Below are 21,181 nucleotides of genomic sequence, written 5' to 3'. Positions count from 1 at the left end.
TGTGGCAGCTTGAGATACTTAAACGTGTCAGCCAATAAGCTGGAGAACCTCCCTGCAGCCAGCCTAACAGACGACAGCTTCAGCAGCCTGGAGGAGCTCTACGTGACCAGCAACAGCTTGACGGACAAGTGTGTCCCTCTGCTGACGGGACACGGCCACCTCAGGGTGCTGCACCTCGCCTACAACCAGCTGCAGACCTTCACTGCCAGGTAAAATAACAGGACTGCATATGAACTGAAGCATGCAAAAGAGTAAATCAATACATTTCATACCTTTTTTTTATTTTTTTATTTTGCTGCATTGAATACAGTAAATTCAAATAATAAACAGAAAACTCACACGTAGACACACTGGGACCCTCCGGAGTGTTCAGTAGAGTTATTAAAGTGTAGTTTGGGAGGTTTAGGTTTCCCAAAACACACTGAGGTGTGACGCGACCTCTGGCTTTGTGCGGTTGCAGAACATCACACAAGTTTGCTTGTATGCTTTTAGGCCCGCCCAAGCTTACATACACATACAAAACAGTCTATATCCACGACGTTCCACTTCTGGGATTGCTCCGTCGCCGCTGGAAATTCTTTTCGGCCAGATGTCCGTTACCTTCTGCTTTCTTTGTGTTGGCGTTCTAAACTCCGGTGGATTTCTGAGGACTATGGTTAACTGCTCCTCAGATCTCTGCAGGGTAAATCCAGACAGCTAGCTAGACTATCTGTCCAATCTGAGTTTTCTGTTGCACGACTAAAACAACTTTTGAACGAGCACGTTCCACCAAAACAAGTTCCTTCCCGAGACTATTTTGCAGAGGCGCCGTGACTCTGTCCGGCGCTAAGCACCGCCCTCATCCTTTTGCTTTTATGAGCTGCCCTCATCCTAAAAAGCATGGTACGTTTTACATTATCGCCCAGTGTAAAATCACAGCCTTGCGTCAGACTCAGGTTTAGGTCACGAGAGATGAGTCTGATGAATGTGGTTTCCAAAAATAAAATGTGCGGTGCCAGCGCTCTGATACAACCGTACCTCCACCTCCTGCAGTAAACTGGCCCGACTGGAGCAGCTGGAGGAGCTGGACCTGAGCGGCAACAGACTGAGGGCCGTGCCCACCACCATCCTCAGCTGCCAGCGTATGCACACACTGTCGGCCCACTCCAACTGCATCAACGCGTTCCCTGAGGTTCTCCAGCTGCCCGAGATCAAGGTTAGTCTGATATACGCAGGTATCTTAGGCAACCATTCCTTTCATTCATTTAGCTGTCGTATTTTTCTTTCTTTTTTCTAGGCACACATCCACACGTACATATGGCTATTAGCTGTTGTCCCAGTTAGGTGCCTTGCGGAATTAGGTTGGGAAAATAAGGATGAATCTCAGCGTCATTTTACTCTGATGACAAAAGTCGTGCTTCTTCTTCCCTTTTTATGTCTCTCTGTCTACCTCTGTGTTCACCTTTTATTGGGTTTAGCTAAATCAAGAAATCCTTTGTATTCTGCTAGTAACTCCCCAATCTCTTCCTTTCTCTGAACCCAAATGATGGTGTGTGTGTGTGTGTGTGTGTGTGTGTGTGTGTGTGTGTGTGTGTGTGTGTGTGTGTGTGTGTGTGTGTGTGTGTGTGTGTGTGTGTAAAACAGAGTTAAAGAGAGAAAAGGGAGCCATCATTTGCGTCAGAGAAATGGAGAACAATGCTGGAGACAGAGCAAGGTCAACTTGTTATGTATGCTGCAACGGAACAAGAAGGCTGTCTGCCTGTCTGTCTGTCTGTCTGCCTGCCTGTGTAAATTTGAAGGTGCATCATATTCTGTATTGATGCAAGAAACTCCTTGGTCAGAAGCTTTTGTTATTAGCGAGCGTTGGGGGACATACAAACTTTCTTTCAGTGGACACTGAACAGAACACCTGAGAACAAGCGAATCACTAGGTCTGATGTAAATCTGTAGCCGTGCCCTAGATGGAAAGCCACGTGAACCGACCCTTTGTCCGTCTCTCACTCTGCGCTGTGCTTCCTCAGTGTGTCGACTTGAGCTGCAACGAGCTGACTGAGGTCACTCTGCCAGAGACGCTTCCCCAGAAGCTTCAGGAGCTGGACCTCACAGGCAACCCTCGCCTCAACCTGGACCACAAGAGCCTGGAGCTCCTCAAGTATGAGCCTCATGGATCCTGCAGTGCTTACATAATAATGATACATAATCTATGGAGGAAAAAAAAAAGTTGACTTATTAAAACCAACTGGCTGATCCTTTTGTCTTTCTTTCCTTTCTGACTGCTCCCTGCAGTAATATCAAATGTTTCAGGGTGGATCCATCCCCTTCAGCTCCGTGTGTGAGTGAGAGCCACGGGGCCCCGGCAGTCTGGAGCCACGGCTACACCGAGGCCTCTGGGGTCAAAAACAAGTCAGTCCTCCCCCCCTCTCTTTGTGTTTCAGAGTGCTTTTAGAATATACACTAGGGCTGGGCAATATATCGATATCGTGATATGAGACTAGATATCGTCTTAGATTTTGGATATCGTGATATCGTGATATGACATAAGTGATGTCTTTTCCTGGTTTTAAAGGCTGCATTACAGTAAAGTGATGTACATTTCTGAACTTACCAGACTGTTGTAACTGTTCTATTATTTGCCTTTTCCCCACTTAGGAATTATGTCCACATTACTGATGATTATTTATCTAAAATCTAAGTGTGAAGATATTTTGTTAAAGCACCAATTGTCAACCCTAGAATATCGCCGCAATATCGATATCGATGTATTTGGTCAAGAATATTGTGATATCTGATTTTCTCCCTATTGCCAAGCCCTCATATACACAAAAAAATCGAATACAATAACCATAGTAATAAAATACAAAATTTGCATAGAAAACTGCATTAAACAAAATTATAGAAATGCCAATTTATACAGACATACATTATTGGTGTTACAGCTGAACAGTAAAAGCATGACATGTTTTAGTCTGGACAGCAAAGCTTTAAACCCGTTCCGTCAGCAGATGTGTGTCGGTGCAGATCTGACTGCTGAAACGGATATGGAGTTAAAAAAAAGACAGGAAAAAAACAAACACGAAATGGCCAAACCCTCAAAGCTTTATAAGGACATTAACAAGATCTGACATGTTTTAGAATGTAGTGAAAGTCACTGCATTGCAACCAGGACTATACTCGTGTTTTAGTGGGTTGGTTAGAAGGCTAGCTGCTGCATTCTGGACCAGTTGCAGATGTGCAGTTGCTGAACCATTCACACATGTAAATTAAGACTTACTCACTGTGTGTGTGTGTGTGTGTGTGTGTGTGTGTGTGTGTGTGTGTGTGTGTGTGTGTGTGTGTGTGTGTGTGTGTGTGTTTTTTTTTTTGTGTGTGTGTGTGTGTGTGTGTGTTTTTTTATTTATTTATTCTTCCTACTCCTTTTTGAACATGGGAATTTCTTGTTTGAATCACTTACAATAAGTATTTTTTTTTTTTACATGTTCAAAATAAACCAAAAAACTAACTAAACTAGATGAAGGCAGGGATGTTTTGCTCAGCTATATCCTTGGCAGAGTTCTCCCCATTCTACATAAATAACTTTGAGTGGTATTGCGTTGGCCATAATGTGACAGACTGGCACGCCAATCCACTTGTTGTGCTAACTCAGCATCTATTGCTGGCTAAAGGTTTCCGGGCAGAACTTGCACTTGTATTGGTTCCTCATTACTCGCAGCAATCTACATAGCGTGCATTCTGCGTGCACCGGACCGTCACTCCCCCCCACCCCTGTACCATGACGTTTCGACACAGATACATAGGGCTGGGCACCAAATTATTTTTAGGCACCGACCAAACTGCCTCCTTAGTATCCAGTATCGAAAAATGCCTCGTCATTCAATACCTAATGAGTAAATCCCATCAGCGTCAGTGAGCCAATAAGCATACAGCGTACTTCTACTAACATCTAATAATGTTTGTGATTGGCTGTCTAACGTTACACGTCATAGAGACATGCAGGAAAAACTCTTCATTACGCAGAGACGGGGCTAAAAATGGATTTTATAAAAATTTTATCGAAAAACGTATCGTTCAGCAATAGGCATGGGCCGGTATGAGATTCTGACTGTATGATAACCTTCAGCAAAAATATCACGGTATTGCAGTTACAGCTATAAATGTATTATTTTTGAAAAATATTTTATTTTTAAATGCACTGCTGCACACTGGCAGGGAGAAGAATTTCTAAACTGCACTTTCTGTCCTTTAAGACTCAAAACAGCTCATACCTTCAGAACGGTATGACAGAATTAAAACATAAATAAGTAAAATAGGAAAAAAAATAAAAAGGTTTGAGGCTGAGTTTGAATTAGGTTTGATAATATTAATTATGGGGCACCAGTCAGTTCAAATAGAATAAAATACAGGAAATGAGACCAGACCTGGTAGAATTTGCCCCTACCATCATTTAGTCTTGCAATAAGATCTTCAAACCGTGACTTTTTCAAACTGCGGTATACCGTGAAACCGCTAACCGGCCCATTCCTATTCAGGAACCGGTATCGGAGTCACAGCGTTGGTGTCGGTATCGACCCTTTTTGAACGATACCCAGTCCTACTACTACTCGAGCCGCTGCAGCCGTAGTAACCTGTTGATCTCGTGGGTGTTCTCAGGCTGTGCGTGGCTGCTCTGGCCCTGGACAGCTTCTGCGGGATTCGTGAAGCTCTGTACGGAGTTTTTGACGGAGACAAGAACGTCGAGGTGCCTTACCTGCTGCAGTGCACCATGGGAGACGTGCTAGCAGAAGAGCTTCAGAGGGGCCAGAGGCAGGAGGATTACATGACCAACACTTTCCTCACCATGCAAAGGTAAACACGCAGCTTTTAGAATTCCTTGAGCGGCACTGGCCATCCCCCCTGAATTAGGGCTGCACAATATCGGCCGTTTTATATATATTCAATATACGCATCGTGAAAGGCTACGATGTATCGCGAAAGAAAATATCAGTAGAAAACTGCACATTAAAATGTATTTTTTATTGTTTTTTTTGGTGCCTTTTTATATTCAATATAATGCATCCATTTGTTCAATAAAAGAATGTTGGAAAGCTTTCCTTTCATTGTTTTAAATACAACAAGCAATTTGTTGTATTTTAGAAGAATACTGAGAGCAGAACTGAATACACTTTTAATATCGCAAGTAATATCGTTATCGTGATATTCAACAACGTTATATATCACATATTTTCCTCCTATCGTGCAGCCCTACCCTGAATACTTCCACAGCCCATTGTAGGGATGTGTTGATCATATGTTGCTCCCCTGCAGGAAACTGGGCACAGCGGGCCAGAGGATGGGCGGCTCAGCGGCTCTATGCCACATCAGACACGACCCGGTTGCCCCCGGCGAGCACGGCGGCTGCTTCACCCTGAAGGCTGCCAACGTCGGCAGGTGCCAGGCTGTTTTGTGCCGCGACGGTAAAGCTATGCAACTCTCCACCACTCACACCGTCCAAGAGGAGCCGGAGTACCGGAGGGTCCGGCAGCACAACGCCATCATCACCGAGGTGACGACCAACTCATGGTTTAGGTGTTGTCGATGGTGATTTGTGTGCACTAGAGCTGAAACAATGAGCTGATTAAAGGTGCAGTCAGTGTTTCCTTTAGGATTTTTTGTTTTAGTTAAAAACGCCATTGAAAGTTCCCAGAGGGCATGGTAACATCTTTAAATTTCTAATGTTGTTTGACCAACGGTACAGAAATAGTTGCCAGTTAAATTGTCTGTCAGTCGCCTAATTGTTTCAGCACTGTGCAGTCCTTCCAGAAAAATGCAATGTGTTTTTTTGTGATTGTTGCGGGCAAAAATCCTTGATTGTGCGGCATGTTTTCTTAAAAAATGCGATGGAATATGCGGGATATTCATGCAATTTTATGCGATGAAATTGCGGGAACTTGCAAAAACTGCGGTTTGATGAAATGGAGAAAAAAACACCCTGCTTTTCGATGATGTTCACATCGCGTAATTACATCACTTCATAACGTTCATTTTCATAACGAAAATGCGGGGATTATGAAATCATACAAATCGGCAATTTATGCGGCGTATTTGAAAAAATGCAGCCCCCGCATAAATATGCGAACTTTGGCTGATTATGCATTGAATTATGCGATCGCATAATCGCGTTTTTCTGGAGGGACTGACTGATAGTAGCCTGGATGCCAGCTGAACTTAGCCCCGCCCACAACATTTGAGGTTGGGAAGTTCGGTCTGGACTTGATCCGTTGTGGAGCAACTATGCTCCAACCAGAGCTGTTCGGACCAATCAAATTGTCAGGTGGTTGGTTGTAGGTCTATCTGTTGCTCTGATTGGTTGTAGGTCTATCTGTTGCTCTGATTGGTTGTAGGTCTATCCGTTGCTCTGATTGGTTGTAGGTCTATCTGTTGCTCTGATTGGTTGTAGGTCTATCCGTTGCTCTGATTGGTTGTAGGTCTATCCAATTGAGTGCCGAGGCCTTTTCTTTCCTGGTTGGGTTGAAACACGCCCCATAATCCCAGCCCAGCGGAGCAGCATCTGACTCAGATTCTGACTAGAATCTGAGTCTGACCGCGTCAGTTTACTGTAATAGATTAGCGGATAACAAACATCATTAGTAGTTGCAGCACGTGAAAAAATAAAGCCCTAAAATGTCCTTTGTCCCTCTCTTCTGCAGGACAACAAGGTCAGTGGCGTCACGGACTCCACCAGAATGATGGGTTACTCCTTCCTTTGCCCGTCTGTGACCCCCAGACCGTACGTCTCCACGGTGACCCTCACCCCGCAGGACGAGTTCTTCCTCCTGGGCAGCCGGGGCCTGTGGGACATGTTGTCTCCCGGCGAGGCGGTGGACGCGGTCAGGAATGTGCCGGACGCTCTGGCTGCCGCCAAGAAGCTGGTCACCCTGGCTCAGAGCTACGGCTGCTCCGACAGCCTCAGCGCCGTGGTCGTCCAGCTCAGCATCACGGAGGAGGACTGCTGCTGTTTCTGCGAGCCTCGCCCCGCCCGCGCGGCCCCCGGCCGAGCGGCGCGCCGCACACCTACCGGCGTAGCGCTGCGCGAGCCCCCTACGCGAACGGCGAGCGGCCCGAGCTGAGCAGCGAGTTCAGCACGTCCGAGATGAGCAGCGAGGTGGGGTCCACGGCGTCCTCGGAGGATCCGCCGCCCCAGACCGAGCCGCTTCCGTCACAGCCGAACCCGCCGGGGCGGGCCGGCGCGCGGAGACCGGCCTACGGCGGCGGGAGCTTCCACAGGCAGTTCTCCGGAGCGCTGTCCGACAACGGCGTGGACAGCGAGGACGAAGAGCCCATCGCCGGCGTCTTCTCAAACGGCAGCCGCGTGGAGGTGGAGGCCGACGTCCACTGCATGCAGCGCCACGGCGGCCCGGTGCCCCAAGCGCACGCCAGCGCCCAACCGAGCGCAAACGCCCCCCCTCTCGCCGCGGCCTCGCGTCCGGAGCCTTCGTCTCTCCCCTTCTCCTCCCCGTCTGCCTCCCCCGTCCCTCCCTCGTCTCCCTGCCTCGGCGGCGAGGCCCAGTCAGGGACGCTGGGCCGCAGGGCTCGCGCCAACGGCTCCGTGGCCTGCCAAGGAAGGAACCAGGACCGCATAGAGGAGGCGGGCGACGCCCCCGTCAGGAAGCAGGGGGGCTACTTCAACGCCCCCGCCCAGCCGGACCCCGACGACCAGCTCATCGTCCCCCCAGAGCTGGAGGAGGAGGTCCGGCAGATCATCCAGCAGCAGCAGCAGCAAGAACAGATTCAAACACACAACCAGCAAGCACACAGCTACCAGAAACCTGCAGACTATTTCATCACACCACTCTAACTTCTGCCCCCCCCCACACCCCTCCCCCCCCTCCCCCTCCCACAACAGCTGCTGTCGACCTTTAATCCAGGGTTTCAGATGGAGAACTGTGGAATCAGGACTCCCGGTCTTGATCCTCTGCCCTGCATTAAGTTCTACCGCTCCCTCCTAAAACCTCTGGACCAGAGAGACTGGGGTTTTTTGGGGTTATGGAGTTTTTTTGTTACTTTTATTTTCGACCTTGAAACGCAATGCAATTTTTTATAACACTTTATGTTGATTAAATCTCCAATCACATGTAATAGATTTTTTTACCATATCTCGAATTTGAAGAAGCACTTTGAATGCTTTTTTTGATTAGACTTTGGAGGTATTGAATGGTACTTTTGGAGATACGGACCGTAGTGTTTTGGTGTTGTAGCAGACGTGGCCCCCTGCTCGCCGCGGCTGGCGGCCTTCCATTTGTCAGAATTAGTCCAACTGTTTAACTAACTCCTAGGAGTTTAACACTTCAACGTGACCTAGTCACTGAAGCGTACTAATATTCTCTGAGAGAAAAGATGATTGTTTGGAAAGGCTGATGCTCCAGGTTTATGTTCCCGGGGGAGTGGGGTGTGGGGGTGCGGAGCGGAGATCAGAGTGGTGCTGCAGTGCTGAGTAAATGCTGAACGGGGAGGGGGGGGATGCTATTACCACCAGCTCAAATGAATGTTCTCAGAACAGTGTTACATACTTCTTGATAATGGCAAATCACACAAGAGAGCTACTTTTGCTATATAATAAATTAAAAGTTTTCAGATAACCAAAACATGTTGACTTTGACTTCTTTGGGAGGGGCGGGGGGGGAGGGGGGGGATACTTTGTGCAGCCATCGGTTATGTTTAGTTTGTCCAGATCTTTTGAAGGCTTTGTTAACACATATTACAACATAAACAAACATTTTCTCACCGTATTTCGGTACCTAGCCAGGCAGATAGTTTTATTTGACAAGAATTAGAGATATTTAGCTTCTTAAACTTCTGCCCCCACTGCAGCACAGTGGAGAGCAATAGAAGCTTACAGCGATCGACTTGATGATCTCACACAAAGGAACAAATATACATTTGAGCATATGTGCACACACTCTATACACAATATGTATATGTGAAACATGACATGAAGCTTCATTGGTTGCAGGCGTAGCAGACCCACCCACAATACAAAACTTGTGATTTAGCAGGAAGAGGGGAGGGAGAGCAGCGAGCTGCGGGCCCTGGAGCTCCGTCAGGGCCTCGGCATTTGGTAGTCCAGTAACCCAGAAACGGTGACTTTGCGCGGGTATGGAGCCCGCCGTGACGGAGCTTCATCTAGCTCACAGCAGGCCGGGGTCTGTGAAGGAGGACACGCCGGGCGGCGAGGCAGCACCGGCCGCTGTCACGTTAGCCTGCTGAGCTGCCACACACAGTCAGACAAAATTTGCAATTAGACATCAATTTACATAAAACGGTCCATATTTGACCTCTACGTAGTTGATTTCACGCATAAAAAAAGTCTCAGAAGTGAGTAATGAAATAGCGGACGAACAATGTATAACATTTCTGAGATCTGCGCGACCTAGATTCAGAAGACAAACCCCGTTTACACGTACATGGTTATTTTTACAAACGGAGACATTTCCCTTAATTTGTGCCCTTCGTTTACACGCAAACGGAGAATTCGCCTCTGAAAACGAGTCTTTCTGAAAACGAGTCTTTCTAAAAACTCTGGCCAGAGTGGAGATTTTTGTAATTTTCGTTTGCACGTAAACTGAGACAAACGGAGGTTTAGGCAGCCGAGAGAGAGAGAGAGAGAGGGAGAGGGAGAGAGGTGTGATTGGTTGCTGTTGTTGACATTTTCGGGATTCTGATTGGCTAACGTGGGCTTGAGCTTCTCGTTACACCGCCACCTACAGGTCTGGCGTGCTCTTGACGACATTGACGGCATATATATATATATATATATATATATATATATATATATATATATATATATTACATACAGGTACGTGTAAACGAACACTTTTCTGAAAACTGACAGCTGTGCACGATGTTATTTTTGAAAACGGAGAGGTTGAAATGTCAGTTTACGCAAATAACCAAATAGCATAAGCTGACCTCAGGTCAGTTGTGTAGCCTGTAAATGTTGGAACTTGACAAAGGTAGAGACTAGAGCCAAATAAAGAGGCGCCACCGAGTTGACGTCAACTTTTAGCTTTGTTGAGATTCGCCCGTTTTCAGAGGCAGTTTCAAATAGTGAGATTAGCAGAGCAAAGAGGTGTCAATGGGATTTAGAGGTTCTATGTATGTCCTATTTACCCTCCAAACTGTCATTTTTCAACTATGACAAGGTAAAATCGGTTTTGCATTCTATCACCCCTTTAATTATTTGTAAATGTCCAAAGGTTGATGCCTTCAAATAGTCCTGTGTGTCCGGCGAACCATCTAAAAACCCCAAATTTTTTATTCCATATCACACACGACAAAGAAAAGCACTGTATCATTACAATTGGCATGCTGGACAAGTGAATACTAGGTGTTTTTGCTTTAAAAATAAAAGTAATAATGGACTGTGGACTAATCATTTCAGCTCTAGATGAACTGATTATAAAACTAACCCATTCAACTTTATTGGGTTGTCAGGAGAAATCTTAGAGATAATGTATCAAAGGGCGTCACATAGCACTCAAACTGCATCGCTGGATGCCACTAAAAATGGGTTTGTAAACTGATTGAACTGACCCTTTTTTAAAGAGCTCAGTTCACAGATTAAAAAGATCTAAAACTAAACGTACACGCTATTGTACGTACGACCCATTTTCAATGTTTTTATATCAGAAATATGGGTTTCTTTTAACTAAAATGCCCAAAAACAACATGGATGTACGTTGTATGGAACCCATACAACGATCTTTGCACGTAAAATGAATGATTACTTTTATTGAATTTTGGGTGTTTTATTCAATTTTATAAACCTGTTTAAATGGTTTTAAAACCATATCCTGACTAAACTTTGACATAAACCTAAGTGTGATTTACTCAACATCCTTTGATCTTAACTATTAGTCCAAATAATTCATAATTTCGGCTTTTTTTTTTTAACTAAAAAAGTAGGTATAATGTCATAAATTAGGTTTATTGACCATGAATTTAAAAATAAAAATGTTGAAAAAAGTGACAAACATTTTAAAGTGTCAAAAGCATAAAAAAAGAGCCCAAAAACACTGTAATGACCTCACTCTGGAGGATTTCTTTTGTTAGTAATCAAGTCTTGACTGAAACAGTCCCAGCGGTTACATCACTGCTGTGTCCTTTGTGTGTGTGTGTGTGTGTGTGTGTGTGTGTGTGTGTGTGTGTGTGTGTGTGTGTGTGTGTGTGTGTGTGTCCCATTGTGTGACCGCAGTGATGTCATGGCTGCCAGGAAGCCTCTGGAGCGGACAGAGCGACCTAAAAACCAGCAGGAGCTGTACAGAGTGCTGGCGCCCCCTGTAGGCTCTAATCATAAACCCAACAAACAGTTGAATAGAATCACGTCGATGGGAGTTTTAATTTGAGGAGATACATTCTTGTACAGTTTCACTATCAAAAACATTGCATTATGAAGCCCCACTTTGATATAAAAACACAATAATCATACTACACAATAATTAACTAGTATGTTAAAAAAATAAAATAAAACATTTATCTAAATCCCTGCCTGAGTTCACACAGTCTAATCCATCATAAAAAACAGTTCATATGAAAATGTACTTCCTCCCAGGTTGGACCTCTATCCCAAAGTTAAACTTGAGTCTTTTGCGCTCCCTGGCTTCACTTCACAATGATCCTCCTGGGTGCAGTGTTGTAGTCGAGACCACCTAAACCGAAACCAGGGTGTATAGAGACCGAGACCAGACCAGTTCCAGACCAATGCCATGATAAAATGTGCAAAATGCTAACTATAGGCACTCCTCAAATTGCTCTGAAATATCCACATTCCCATTAAAAAAATAACACACCCACTGAAAACAAATTAAGATTCTTCTTTATCCACCTCTTTAATTGCGATAAGCGTATCACGAGAAATGCCTTGATAAATTAATCAAAAAGGCAGGTTGTGGTCTTGACTGGTTTAGAAATCAAATCCAGAGTCCTTTTTTTTTTCTGAGCCAAAACTGAGGAAAAATGCGGTCGATTCTGAGACAAAACCTTTAAATAGTGTTCTCGAGACCAAGACCGATCTTGAGTACAACCACATCGGGTTGGGTTTGGCAAATTTTGGTTCCTCATTTCGGTTCCACTTAATGCGTTTTCTCTCCGTCGCTCCGAAACGGACGTAAAAATATCACACTTTCTCTTTCTTATTATATATTTAAGTACTTTAAAACGTTAATATATTGTTGCATTTAAATCATTTTCAATTTTAAAAAAAATAAAAAACTATAAAAAGAGACTTTCTTTGATGTCATTTTTCAAGAATCTGTTTAGGAATTGGAATCGTTTTAAAAGTACCGGTTCGGCATCGGAATCGGAAAAATCCAAACGGTACCCAACCCTACAACCACGCTGCCTAAAGCTGAAGAAGCTGGTTACTAACTGGTTCAGTTATTTATCATTAAACAAATTAAAAATAAATCATAGAAGCCAATGATGAATGATCTGATGCACTGAACATAACTTGGTAACATCTATTCTACAGGGATCTAGTCTTAAGGGCTGTCCTCGACTAAAGAAATTCCTAGTCGTCTAAAACTCCTATGATTTTATCGATTAATCGATTAGTTGAATAATTGGACAGATCTTTAAAACTGAGTTTCTCCACAAAGAATCATGCAAAGGTTTACCAGAGATTTGCTCATAGGTTTCTTTGGAATAAGTCATTCAGCATGAAAAAGCATAAAAAAAGAAATGATTAAGAGCAAAGCGACTGATTAGTCGACTAAGACGGGGGAACCCTGCTATTCTTATCTGGGATACAGCCCCCCCCCCCCCCAGAGGTCTCTTCTCTGGCCTCTCACACAAAGATGGTTTCAGCCCTCAGCGGGGACCTCTGGGAGTCGGCTCGGGCCTTCTGTTTTTCCGCCTCTCTGCGCTTTACCTCCTCCAGGTAGCGCCTCACTCCCCGAATCGTCTGGAAGGTGAGCGCTGTGCCGACGGCGTACAGGATGGCCGTGATGAGCGCAAACAGGGCCACGGCGGCATCCCCCCCGCTCACGTTACAGTTCATCCAGGTGTAGCCGCTCCGGGCGTACAGCCTCTCGCGCTGCTTACACACGTCGGTGGAGTTGACGCTGATGACAAAGTGCAGGTAAAGCCCCACGGCCACCACAACCGCCACGGCGCCCACCGCCTGGAACACCAGCGCTCCGTACAGGAGCTTACGGGACATCAGGTGGGGCGGCTTGTTCCCGGCGACCGCAAACAGCAGCGACAGGACCCCGAGGGTCAGGGTGAAGGGGATGCCACCGTAAATGCCCGGCGCCCTCATCTGGCTGTACTGAATGTCCAGGTCGCGCGCCTTCTGCATCTCGGTGCCCTCCATGTTAAAGTTGGAGTTGATGTCGAAGCCGCCCAGCCCGCCCATGGCGGACATGCCTGATGTCACCATCTGAGCTGCAATCAGACAGATCAGGACCAGGCTGTTGGTCAGTACGGAGACGATCAGCACGATGCCTAAAGGGAGACACAGGAAACGGGTGAAACTAATCAGATCAAGGCACAGTTTGTAGCCTCCTTAACTCGCACAGGACTAGTACTACCAGCCCCCCCCCCCCCCCACCCATGTCTGTGTTTGGTGCAGCACATTCCAGTCCTTCCAGAGTTTTTTTGTGATTGTTGTGGGCAAAAATCCTTGATTATGCGGCACGTTTTCTTAAAAAATGCGATGGAATATATGGGATAATTATGCAATTTTATGCGATGAAATTGCAGGAACTTGCAAAACTTGCAGGAGCATGCAGAAACTGCGGTTTGATGAAAAAGAGAAAAAAAAGTGATTCCCCCAACACCCTGCTTTTCGATGATGTTCACGTCGCGTAATTACGTCACTTCATAACGTTCCCATGGCAACAGGGGAAAATGGCTGCTCTTGTGTGACGTAAACGCAACATTTTTCAATTTTCTGCTAAGATATATTATGGGACTTTTTTGCAACGAAAATGCGGGGATTATGAAAACATGCAAGCCCTGCATATTTTGCGCAGAAATCGGCAATTTATGCGGCCCCCGCATAAATATGCAGACTTTGGCTGATTATGCATTGAATTATGCGATCGCATAATCACGTTTTTCTGGAGGGACTGACATTCACACGGGATAAGCAAAGTCTGTATTTTACTCAGATTCACTGACATTATCCCCCGCATATGATGCATAATTGCGCATTCTTAATAATAATAATAATAATAATAATAATAATAATAAGACATTTTATTCGGCGGAAGCCTTTCTAGATACACAAGGACAGCTTACATGTTTAAGAGGGCACACAAGAAGAAAATACAATAGAATACATTCAGCTTCATAGAAATACATTAACAAAATAGACAACATCTGAAAAGTGCTAAGAAACGTCAGAAAAGCAGTACAAAAAAAAGTGTGTCGTGAGGGTTTCTATGGCGACACAACACTATGAAGACTTTAAGATTAAAAGCTTTCTTAAAAAAGGTAGGTTTTTAACGTTGTTGGCCCTGGCCCCCCCCCATGGTGGAGAGGCGGAATGTGGGGGTGACAAGGAGGCCAGTCGAGGAAGAGCGGAGGGAGCGAGGAGGGATGCAGCCTGGTAGGAGGTCAGAAATGGAGCTGGGTGCCAGATTATGGAGTGCTTTGTAGGTGATGAGGAGGGTCTTTAATGTAATAGGGTAGTGCACAGGGAGCCAGTGTAGATTGATGAGGAGACGTGTGATGTGTTCACATGTTCTGGTGAGCTGTGAACGAGTTGGAGACGGTTTGTAAGCCAAGCTGTAGACGCAGCCAATACAACCCCGAGACGCCGATTCGCAGAGGACTTATATTATCACACAACCTGTGTTCGGTCAAATGTTGTGGCTTGTTTTAACTTGCCAAATTACAGACATGGCAGATTCACGCGGGATTAAGGCGACACGCGGGCGACCTCCGCAATTATTACAAATGACTTGAGGTCCCCAGGTAATACTAGTAGCGTGGGAATCGGGCGCTGGTATACAAAGGAAGCTGTGTTCCTTCACTGCTAGGGTGTACACACAGTAAAGAAACAAACAAGTCTGAAGGGCCTTAAGCATCTGTAGCACCCCAATGATAATCAGGGACACAATTAGTGATTCCTTTTATAATTAGCTGGGCAAATTGGGCAACCCAGAACCCCAACTTCCCCATGTTTACTGTCAAATGAATAACTGCAAATGTGTGTGAAAAACTAATGTACAACATTAACAAAGGCAGGTCCTGCATTATTATAGCCTGACAAGCCAGACCCACATCCAGATGTTGGGTCTGGGAACTCACCATTGACAGGGCTCAATCTGAGAGGCGGGATAAACGGTTGTCTTTTAAATTCCCTCTGCACGTAATAGGATAGCGCTACAACCAGGCAGAGCAACGAAGAAGGTAGAGAAGCTAGTTGATTGATTAAACTTTTGCCGTATCCGGTCGGCAAAACTCCGAACACATCTTCCTTTTTTAAGAATGACTTCAGTGCCGTTCTTTGTTCTTTTCTCAAAGAAAAGCTGAACTCCAAGTCTTCCAGAAGACCGCTCTTCCCAGCAGCAGCAGCCATTATCCCGCCCACCCACTCTATACACGATGTGATTGGCCTGACTTAATTGTTCTGTACTTATAAGTAGGTGGCAAACATATCAGTACTGATGTTAATTATGTGGTCACACGTGTATATTTGTAGGCCTGCAAATATATATATATATATATATATATATATATATATATATATATATATATATAAGCTTTATTGAGGCCAACAGGTTACAATGTATGTAGGATTTTTTTTTTTTTTTACACATTTTCTATTTTGTTATATGATTTACAGGATCCTGGTACAAAGGATAAGAAAGAAAAAAATAATGATAGAAAAGAAAACCACAAGGATTTTCCATCTGTGTCCATAGTTATCTTCATATGTATTTTAGTTTTCTTCCCTGGCCCAAAGTTTTATTTATTTTTACATTTTTGTATATTAACATTAGGATCAGTTAGAACATAAGGGGGAGTTTCACTACACTTCTCAGAAAGAAACGAAAGAAAGAAAAAAGGACATGCGTATACATACACAATTACAAATAAAACAAAAATGCCTCAAACTAAATCTGATTTTAGGCCTATATGTTCAACAACCTGCAAATACTTTTCATCTCTACAAACAATTCATCTTGAACTTGTTCTATTCATTAAACATTTAATCTTATAACATTTCCAACAAAGTCCCTAGACCCCAAGTTGATGCCTTCAAATGTTGTGTTTAGTCTTATATACAGTACAGTCCAAAACCCAAATGTATTACATTTACTATGATGTGAACAGAATAAAGTATCAAATACTTCTAATTGAGAAGCTGGAACAAAAACTTGTTGATCATTTTTTGCTTGATCAAAGACTTGAACAATGAATCAGAACATCATGTGATTAACATTCCTAGAGGCTCAACTCTTTTGTTAAATGAAGAACTAGAAAATGATCGGCAGTATGTGATTCATCTATTAGACTCGGGTATCAGGTTATCAGCTTACTCCCCACCAAAGTGGAAATTCTTAGAAAAGAGGCCTGTAAACATTCTAAAACCAGTCCGTCCAGTATTCATAGGAGGAAGGACTGAGCTGCAATGTGACTGAAACCAAAGTCCACCCTGTGACGCGGCAGCAGCAGCAGCAGCCTCACTTTATATTCGACCCAGATACTTCCACTCTGATCGGGACTTACCTCTCCTGGAGCAAATGTGTGAGCATTTGGACTCGTGGTGCTCCACTCTAGGGACTTCCCGCACATGTCTGGGTTTGGGAGGGGCGTTGCCTTCTCTGGGGAGGTATGGGGCTCGAGAGGAAGACCTGGAGCACAGACACACACATAATGACACAAAGCGGAGTTATCTACCACTTGCACTTGTTATTGTTGACGAACTGAACGTGTTTTGTTAATTTTTTTGTTTATATTCCAGCACACTTAGGACTGATATAACCTGTCTATATATATATATATATATATATATATATATATATATATATATATATATATATATATACATACATATATACATGCATGCAGTATATTCCTAAAACAAAAAGGTCAAACCCCAAGGCCATTTTTTCACTTTTATGATAATGTTATATTAGGTAAAATGATATATCTATCTTGTTTCAATAACTTTTATCTCTTGTTTCAAAAGCCTTATCGTCTTGTTTCAATAGCTTTATCTTGGTTCAATAGCTTTATCTTTTTCAATAGTAGTTTATTTACAGATATACAGTTAGATAGATAGATAGATAGATAGATAGATAGATAGATAGATAGATAGATAGATAGATAGATAGATAGATAAGCCAAGACACAAACAAAACATAATAAAGAGCCTTAAATAAATTAGACGCCAGTGAACTACTGTTACAGTCTCTGAGAATATTGGCTGAACTTCCGAAAACAATAACTTGTGCTGTAATAATAATAATAATAATAATAATAATAATAATAATAATAATAATATAGTGCTGGATTGATCTTGTGTAGGTTAAAATTAACTACATCCTAGTGAATGATCCCTGGTAATGTAAATAGTTAGCTATGTATCATAGTTTTTTTGTCTTTATGGATAGCCTACATTTTTTGTATTTTAAACCATTACAAAATAAATTTTGTTCTGTGGAGCACTTTGGCTGCTTGCTTGCGTGGAAGGTTTTATAAATAAAGTTTAGTTTGGTACAATTACTGGATCAATAAAACAAAAGGTACCGTTAGATCAGTTTTACACTATAGGGCTACACTTTTTATTTTTATTTTTTATTTATGAACTCAGGACACACTAGTAGGATAAATTAGCCTGTAATATCAGAGGAAACCCAGTGGATACTTTGATATTTACTGACATGGCGCATTAACCACACCTGTCGCCCGGTGATGAACGTCTGTCTCCGTGTGAAGAGTCTCGGTGGTCTCCGTTTCTCTCCCGGTGTCCCCGGTTTGAACGGGACGACTGGCTCATACCGAAACCGATACGTTTGGACACAGAAATGACCTTTGAACAATACAGAAACTAAAGTATCAAAGAATAGCCTATTTGTAATTAAAAACAAACCAAAAGAACACTTTCTTTTTTAAACGTCACGTCAAGGTTGCTGAGCAGGTTTGTAGTTTCAAAAGTGGACAAAAAGGGAGAAAAACATGGCTGCGTTGTCTTGGCTTGTTTAATTATCTCTAGCTAGCGTAAACACGTTTGTCTAATGAAGTGACAATTCGACCGTTAAGTATCAAAGATAAACTTACTGTGAATATCTGTCGGTGAAAGCACTCTAAGTCCAACTATAACGCCATTGTTGAACCACACTCCTGTCAAGGTAGAAACAGCTCCGCCCTACCTGGAGGAGGAGGAGGAGGAGGAGGAGGAGGAGGAAGGCGGAAGATAAGCTACAGGTTCAGGTCAGGTAGGCTGTTTTTGTCTTTTCCTCCAGGCTGCAGCTTCACAAAATGAGGTTTTCTTTGGATGAAGTTCAAGTCATTACATGCTCTTCTAAATCAGCCGCTTTGTGTGTTGTCAGTACCCATCAGTAATGTCAACAAGGAAGCCTCTGTTTATAAGTGCGCGCCCCATTGTAGGTTCAGTCTCTTGCCAGCGGCCGCGGGTTCGAATCCGATCCGAGGTCATTGGCTGCAAGTCATCCCCCCTCTCTCTCCCCCATTTACTGTCTCTTTTCAGCTGTTTATAAGGGAAAAGGGTATATATGTGCAGTTTAGTGTCCAAAATTATTTTCCAAAAACTGAGTGTCCCAAACATAGACTGCAGGCCTATTTCGATATGGTCCCAAATGATGAGGGTCTTATTTGAAACAGGTTGCCCTAACCATAACCATAACCCAAACACCTGTTAAACAGGTGGTTCATAATTAAGGACATTGTATGGGGAATTTGTGACACTATTTAGGACACTGTTTAGGACTTTTGGCAGTTTAAACTGCCAAAAGTCCTAAACAGGTCCAAAATGAACGTTTTTGTCCACCAAACTGCTAGTGAATGTTCAAGTTTTACCAGCCAGTCAATAGATTACCATTGCTTTTGCCTGGTGAGTGAAGCAAATCTACCACCTGCATATTTTACCAGCATTTGGCTGATAGATTGTGATAATTTTGGACCCTGCCTAAAAAATGTCAAGCTGGGGTGTTGGGCCTTTTAACATGAGCAGCAGCCTCTGCATGTCTGTTGTTTATGTGCTTCTTTTATCAGCCAAGAGATTTACATGCAGCACCCTGAAGAGACCCGTTGTGTTCACTCAACAATATTAACTTATTTCTCTGCTTGGAATCACATGTTCCCACAAGTTATTGTTAGGCTATACAATCTGTAGGCTGATTGCACCGTTTATGGCTCATGAATTTGTATTTTCTATGTCACTGGCTAGCTGAAAACCAACAATGAGCTGCACCGAATAAGCGATTAGTCGATTAAGCAACTCTTTAATCGTTTTGGTCATTGTTCAAAACATTCACTATAGTTGCAGCTTCTCCAGTGTGAGGATTTTATGCATCTTCTCTGTCAAATAAGAGAGGTCTTTATTGATCCCCAGAGGGGAAATTCAGTTGTTGCAGCAGCCAGCAGCACAAGGACAGAAACACGCAGCCTCCAGATATGGACATCATCAGCAGATTAATCGATAATTAAAATACTTATAGTTGCAGCCCTAAAACAGACACAGAAAATGCAATCAGTGCAATCTATCTATCAATATCTAACATGAATAATATCCATGGATGAATTACCAAACAGGTCTGCTGGGCTCATGCAGGCCCAAGGGTTCATGGGACCCCTGGGCCAGTGTCTGTTATTACTTATATTATTGGGACAGCAGGGCTTATTCAAAGGTAGGAATGTCCTGATCCAAGTCCTTTAACATTAAGGATCCAAGTTGAGTAAAGACATCATGTCCAATCATACATTGTTATATTTTTCAATTTCCCTTTATTACGGCAAATGTTAATAGTATATTGATTAAAAAAAAGTTTCAATTATCGGTGTCTTATCCTAACAAAACCTTTAACTGAAAAGTAGAAGACAAAGTAGGGAGCATATCTGGTATCTTTGGAAACTTTGGGATCTCCACTATAGTTGGTAATGACTGACCCAGCAAATGACTGACTGCTTTTCCTCTTTTCATTCATTGTAATCTTTTAAGCAACCACTACATCCCCGCAGTTATTGTCCAACAATCCATCAAAAATATTTCTTGTTAAATATACAGTACAGGCCAAAAGTTTGGACACACCTTCTCATTCAATGTGTTTCTTTATTTTCATGACTATTTACATTGTAGATTCTCACTGAAGGCATCAAAACTATGAATAAACACATATGGAATTATGTACTTAACAAAAAAGTGTGAAATAACTGAAAACATGTCTTATATTTTAGATTCTTCAAAGTTGCCACCCTTTGCTTTTTTTGGTAACTCTGCAAACCCTTGGTGTTCTCTCAATGAGCTTCATGAGGTAGTCACCTGAAATGGTTTTACCTTCACAGGTGTGCTTTGTCAGGGTTAATTAGTGGAATTTCTTCCCTTATTAATAAAAAAGCAAAGGGTGGCTGACAAAGAATCTAAAATATAAAGACATGTTTTCAGTTATTTCACACTTTTTTGTTAAGTACATAATTCCATATGTGTTCATTCATAGTTTTGATGCCTTCAGTGAGAATCTACAATGTAAATAGTCATGAAAATAAAAAGGAAACGCATTGAATGAGAAGGTGTGTCCAAACTTTTGGCCTGTACTGTACATACATATGTTGTCTTTCCTGTTTGCTTTTCTGGTAATTAAAAAAACGTGTGCTCTATCAGGGGAATTTCTTCACGTACAAAATAGTTGAGCAATTGGACGTCAGTAAAAACAAAGTGTTAGTTAGTTGTTATGAAACAATCCGATCATGATTGTTTTGTGGTCCGTATCCTGTCTGGCTTGACCTCTACTCCAGCACTGTAAACCCGGATTTCATATCTAGTCAATCATTTTAATTATGATGTACTTACACAATTCAAATCAATTGATTCAAAAGTTTAGATTGCATTACTAGCAAATGTAAGTATGTTATACTAATTTGTTGACCTATTTGAGTCTGTGAATAAGTTAAGTGTTAGGAAAGGTGTGGAACAGCCACAAATACTGTATCTGTTCTGTATCTAATTTTTTCATATATTTGTTTTGTCTTTTATTTC

At 43.0% G+C, this 21,181-nt stretch overlaps 2 protein-coding genes across 2 annotated transcripts in view; one reads left to right on the top strand and one right to left on the bottom strand.

Moving 5' to 3' along the window:
- Positions 1-8,597, top strand: part of LOC120565467 (PH domain leucine-rich repeat-containing protein phosphatase 1-like) — a 30,341-nt gene extending 21,744 nt beyond the window's left edge. The window contains 8 exon segments of the mRNA XM_039811273.1: positions 9-209; positions 1,033-1,195; positions 2,001-2,131; positions 2,266-2,382; positions 4,627-4,821; positions 5,281-5,518; positions 6,663-7,005; positions 7,008-8,597. Coding sequence (XP_039667207.1) covers positions 9-209; positions 1,033-1,195; positions 2,001-2,131; positions 2,266-2,382; positions 4,627-4,821; positions 5,281-5,518; positions 6,663-7,005; positions 7,008-7,810 — 2,191 coding nt within the window. The 3' untranslated portion in view covers positions 7,811-8,597.
- A 4,149-nt stretch (positions 8,598-12,746) lies between these two features.
- si:ch211-191a24.4 (uncharacterized protein LOC100150331 homolog) lies at positions 12,747-18,500 on the bottom strand. Its single transcript, XM_039811272.1, has 4 exons — positions 18,247-18,500; positions 17,868-17,998; positions 16,693-16,817; positions 12,747-13,455 (listed from the first exon to the last, which is right to left on the bottom strand). The coding sequence occupies exons 2-4, from the start codon at positions 17,963-17,965 to the stop codon at positions 12,797-12,799; spliced, it is 882 nt and encodes a 293-aa protein (XP_039667206.1). The 5' UTR covers positions 17,966-17,998; positions 18,247-18,500; the 3' UTR covers positions 12,747-12,796.
- Between the last annotated feature and the right edge of the window lie 2,681 nt (positions 18,501-21,181).

This window comes from Perca fluviatilis, chromosome 9, assembly GCF_010015445.1.
Source record: "Perca fluviatilis chromosome 9, GENO_Pfluv_1.0, whole genome shotgun sequence".
In the NCBI taxonomy this organism is placed as follows: Eukaryota; Metazoa; Chordata; class Actinopteri; order Perciformes; family Percidae; genus Perca; species Perca fluviatilis.
This window is presented reverse-complemented; position numbering and strand designations above follow the sequence as displayed.

Bases quoted from the DNA above. Each gene is read 5' to 3' on its own strand.
- si:ch211-191a24.4 (XM_039811272.1), bottom strand. From the start codon at position 17,965: ATGAGCCAGTCGTCCCGTTCAAACCGGGGACACCGGGAGAGAAACGGA. The intron at 16,818-17,867 runs GTGTGGTTAATG...TCTGTGCTCCAG, and splicing joins CGTTCATCACCGGGCGACAG to GTCTTCCTCTCGAGCCCCAT. The intron at 13,456-16,692 runs GTAAGTCCCGAT...GTCTCCCTTTAG, and splicing joins ACACATTTGCTCCAGGAGAG to GCATCGTGCTGATCGTCTCC.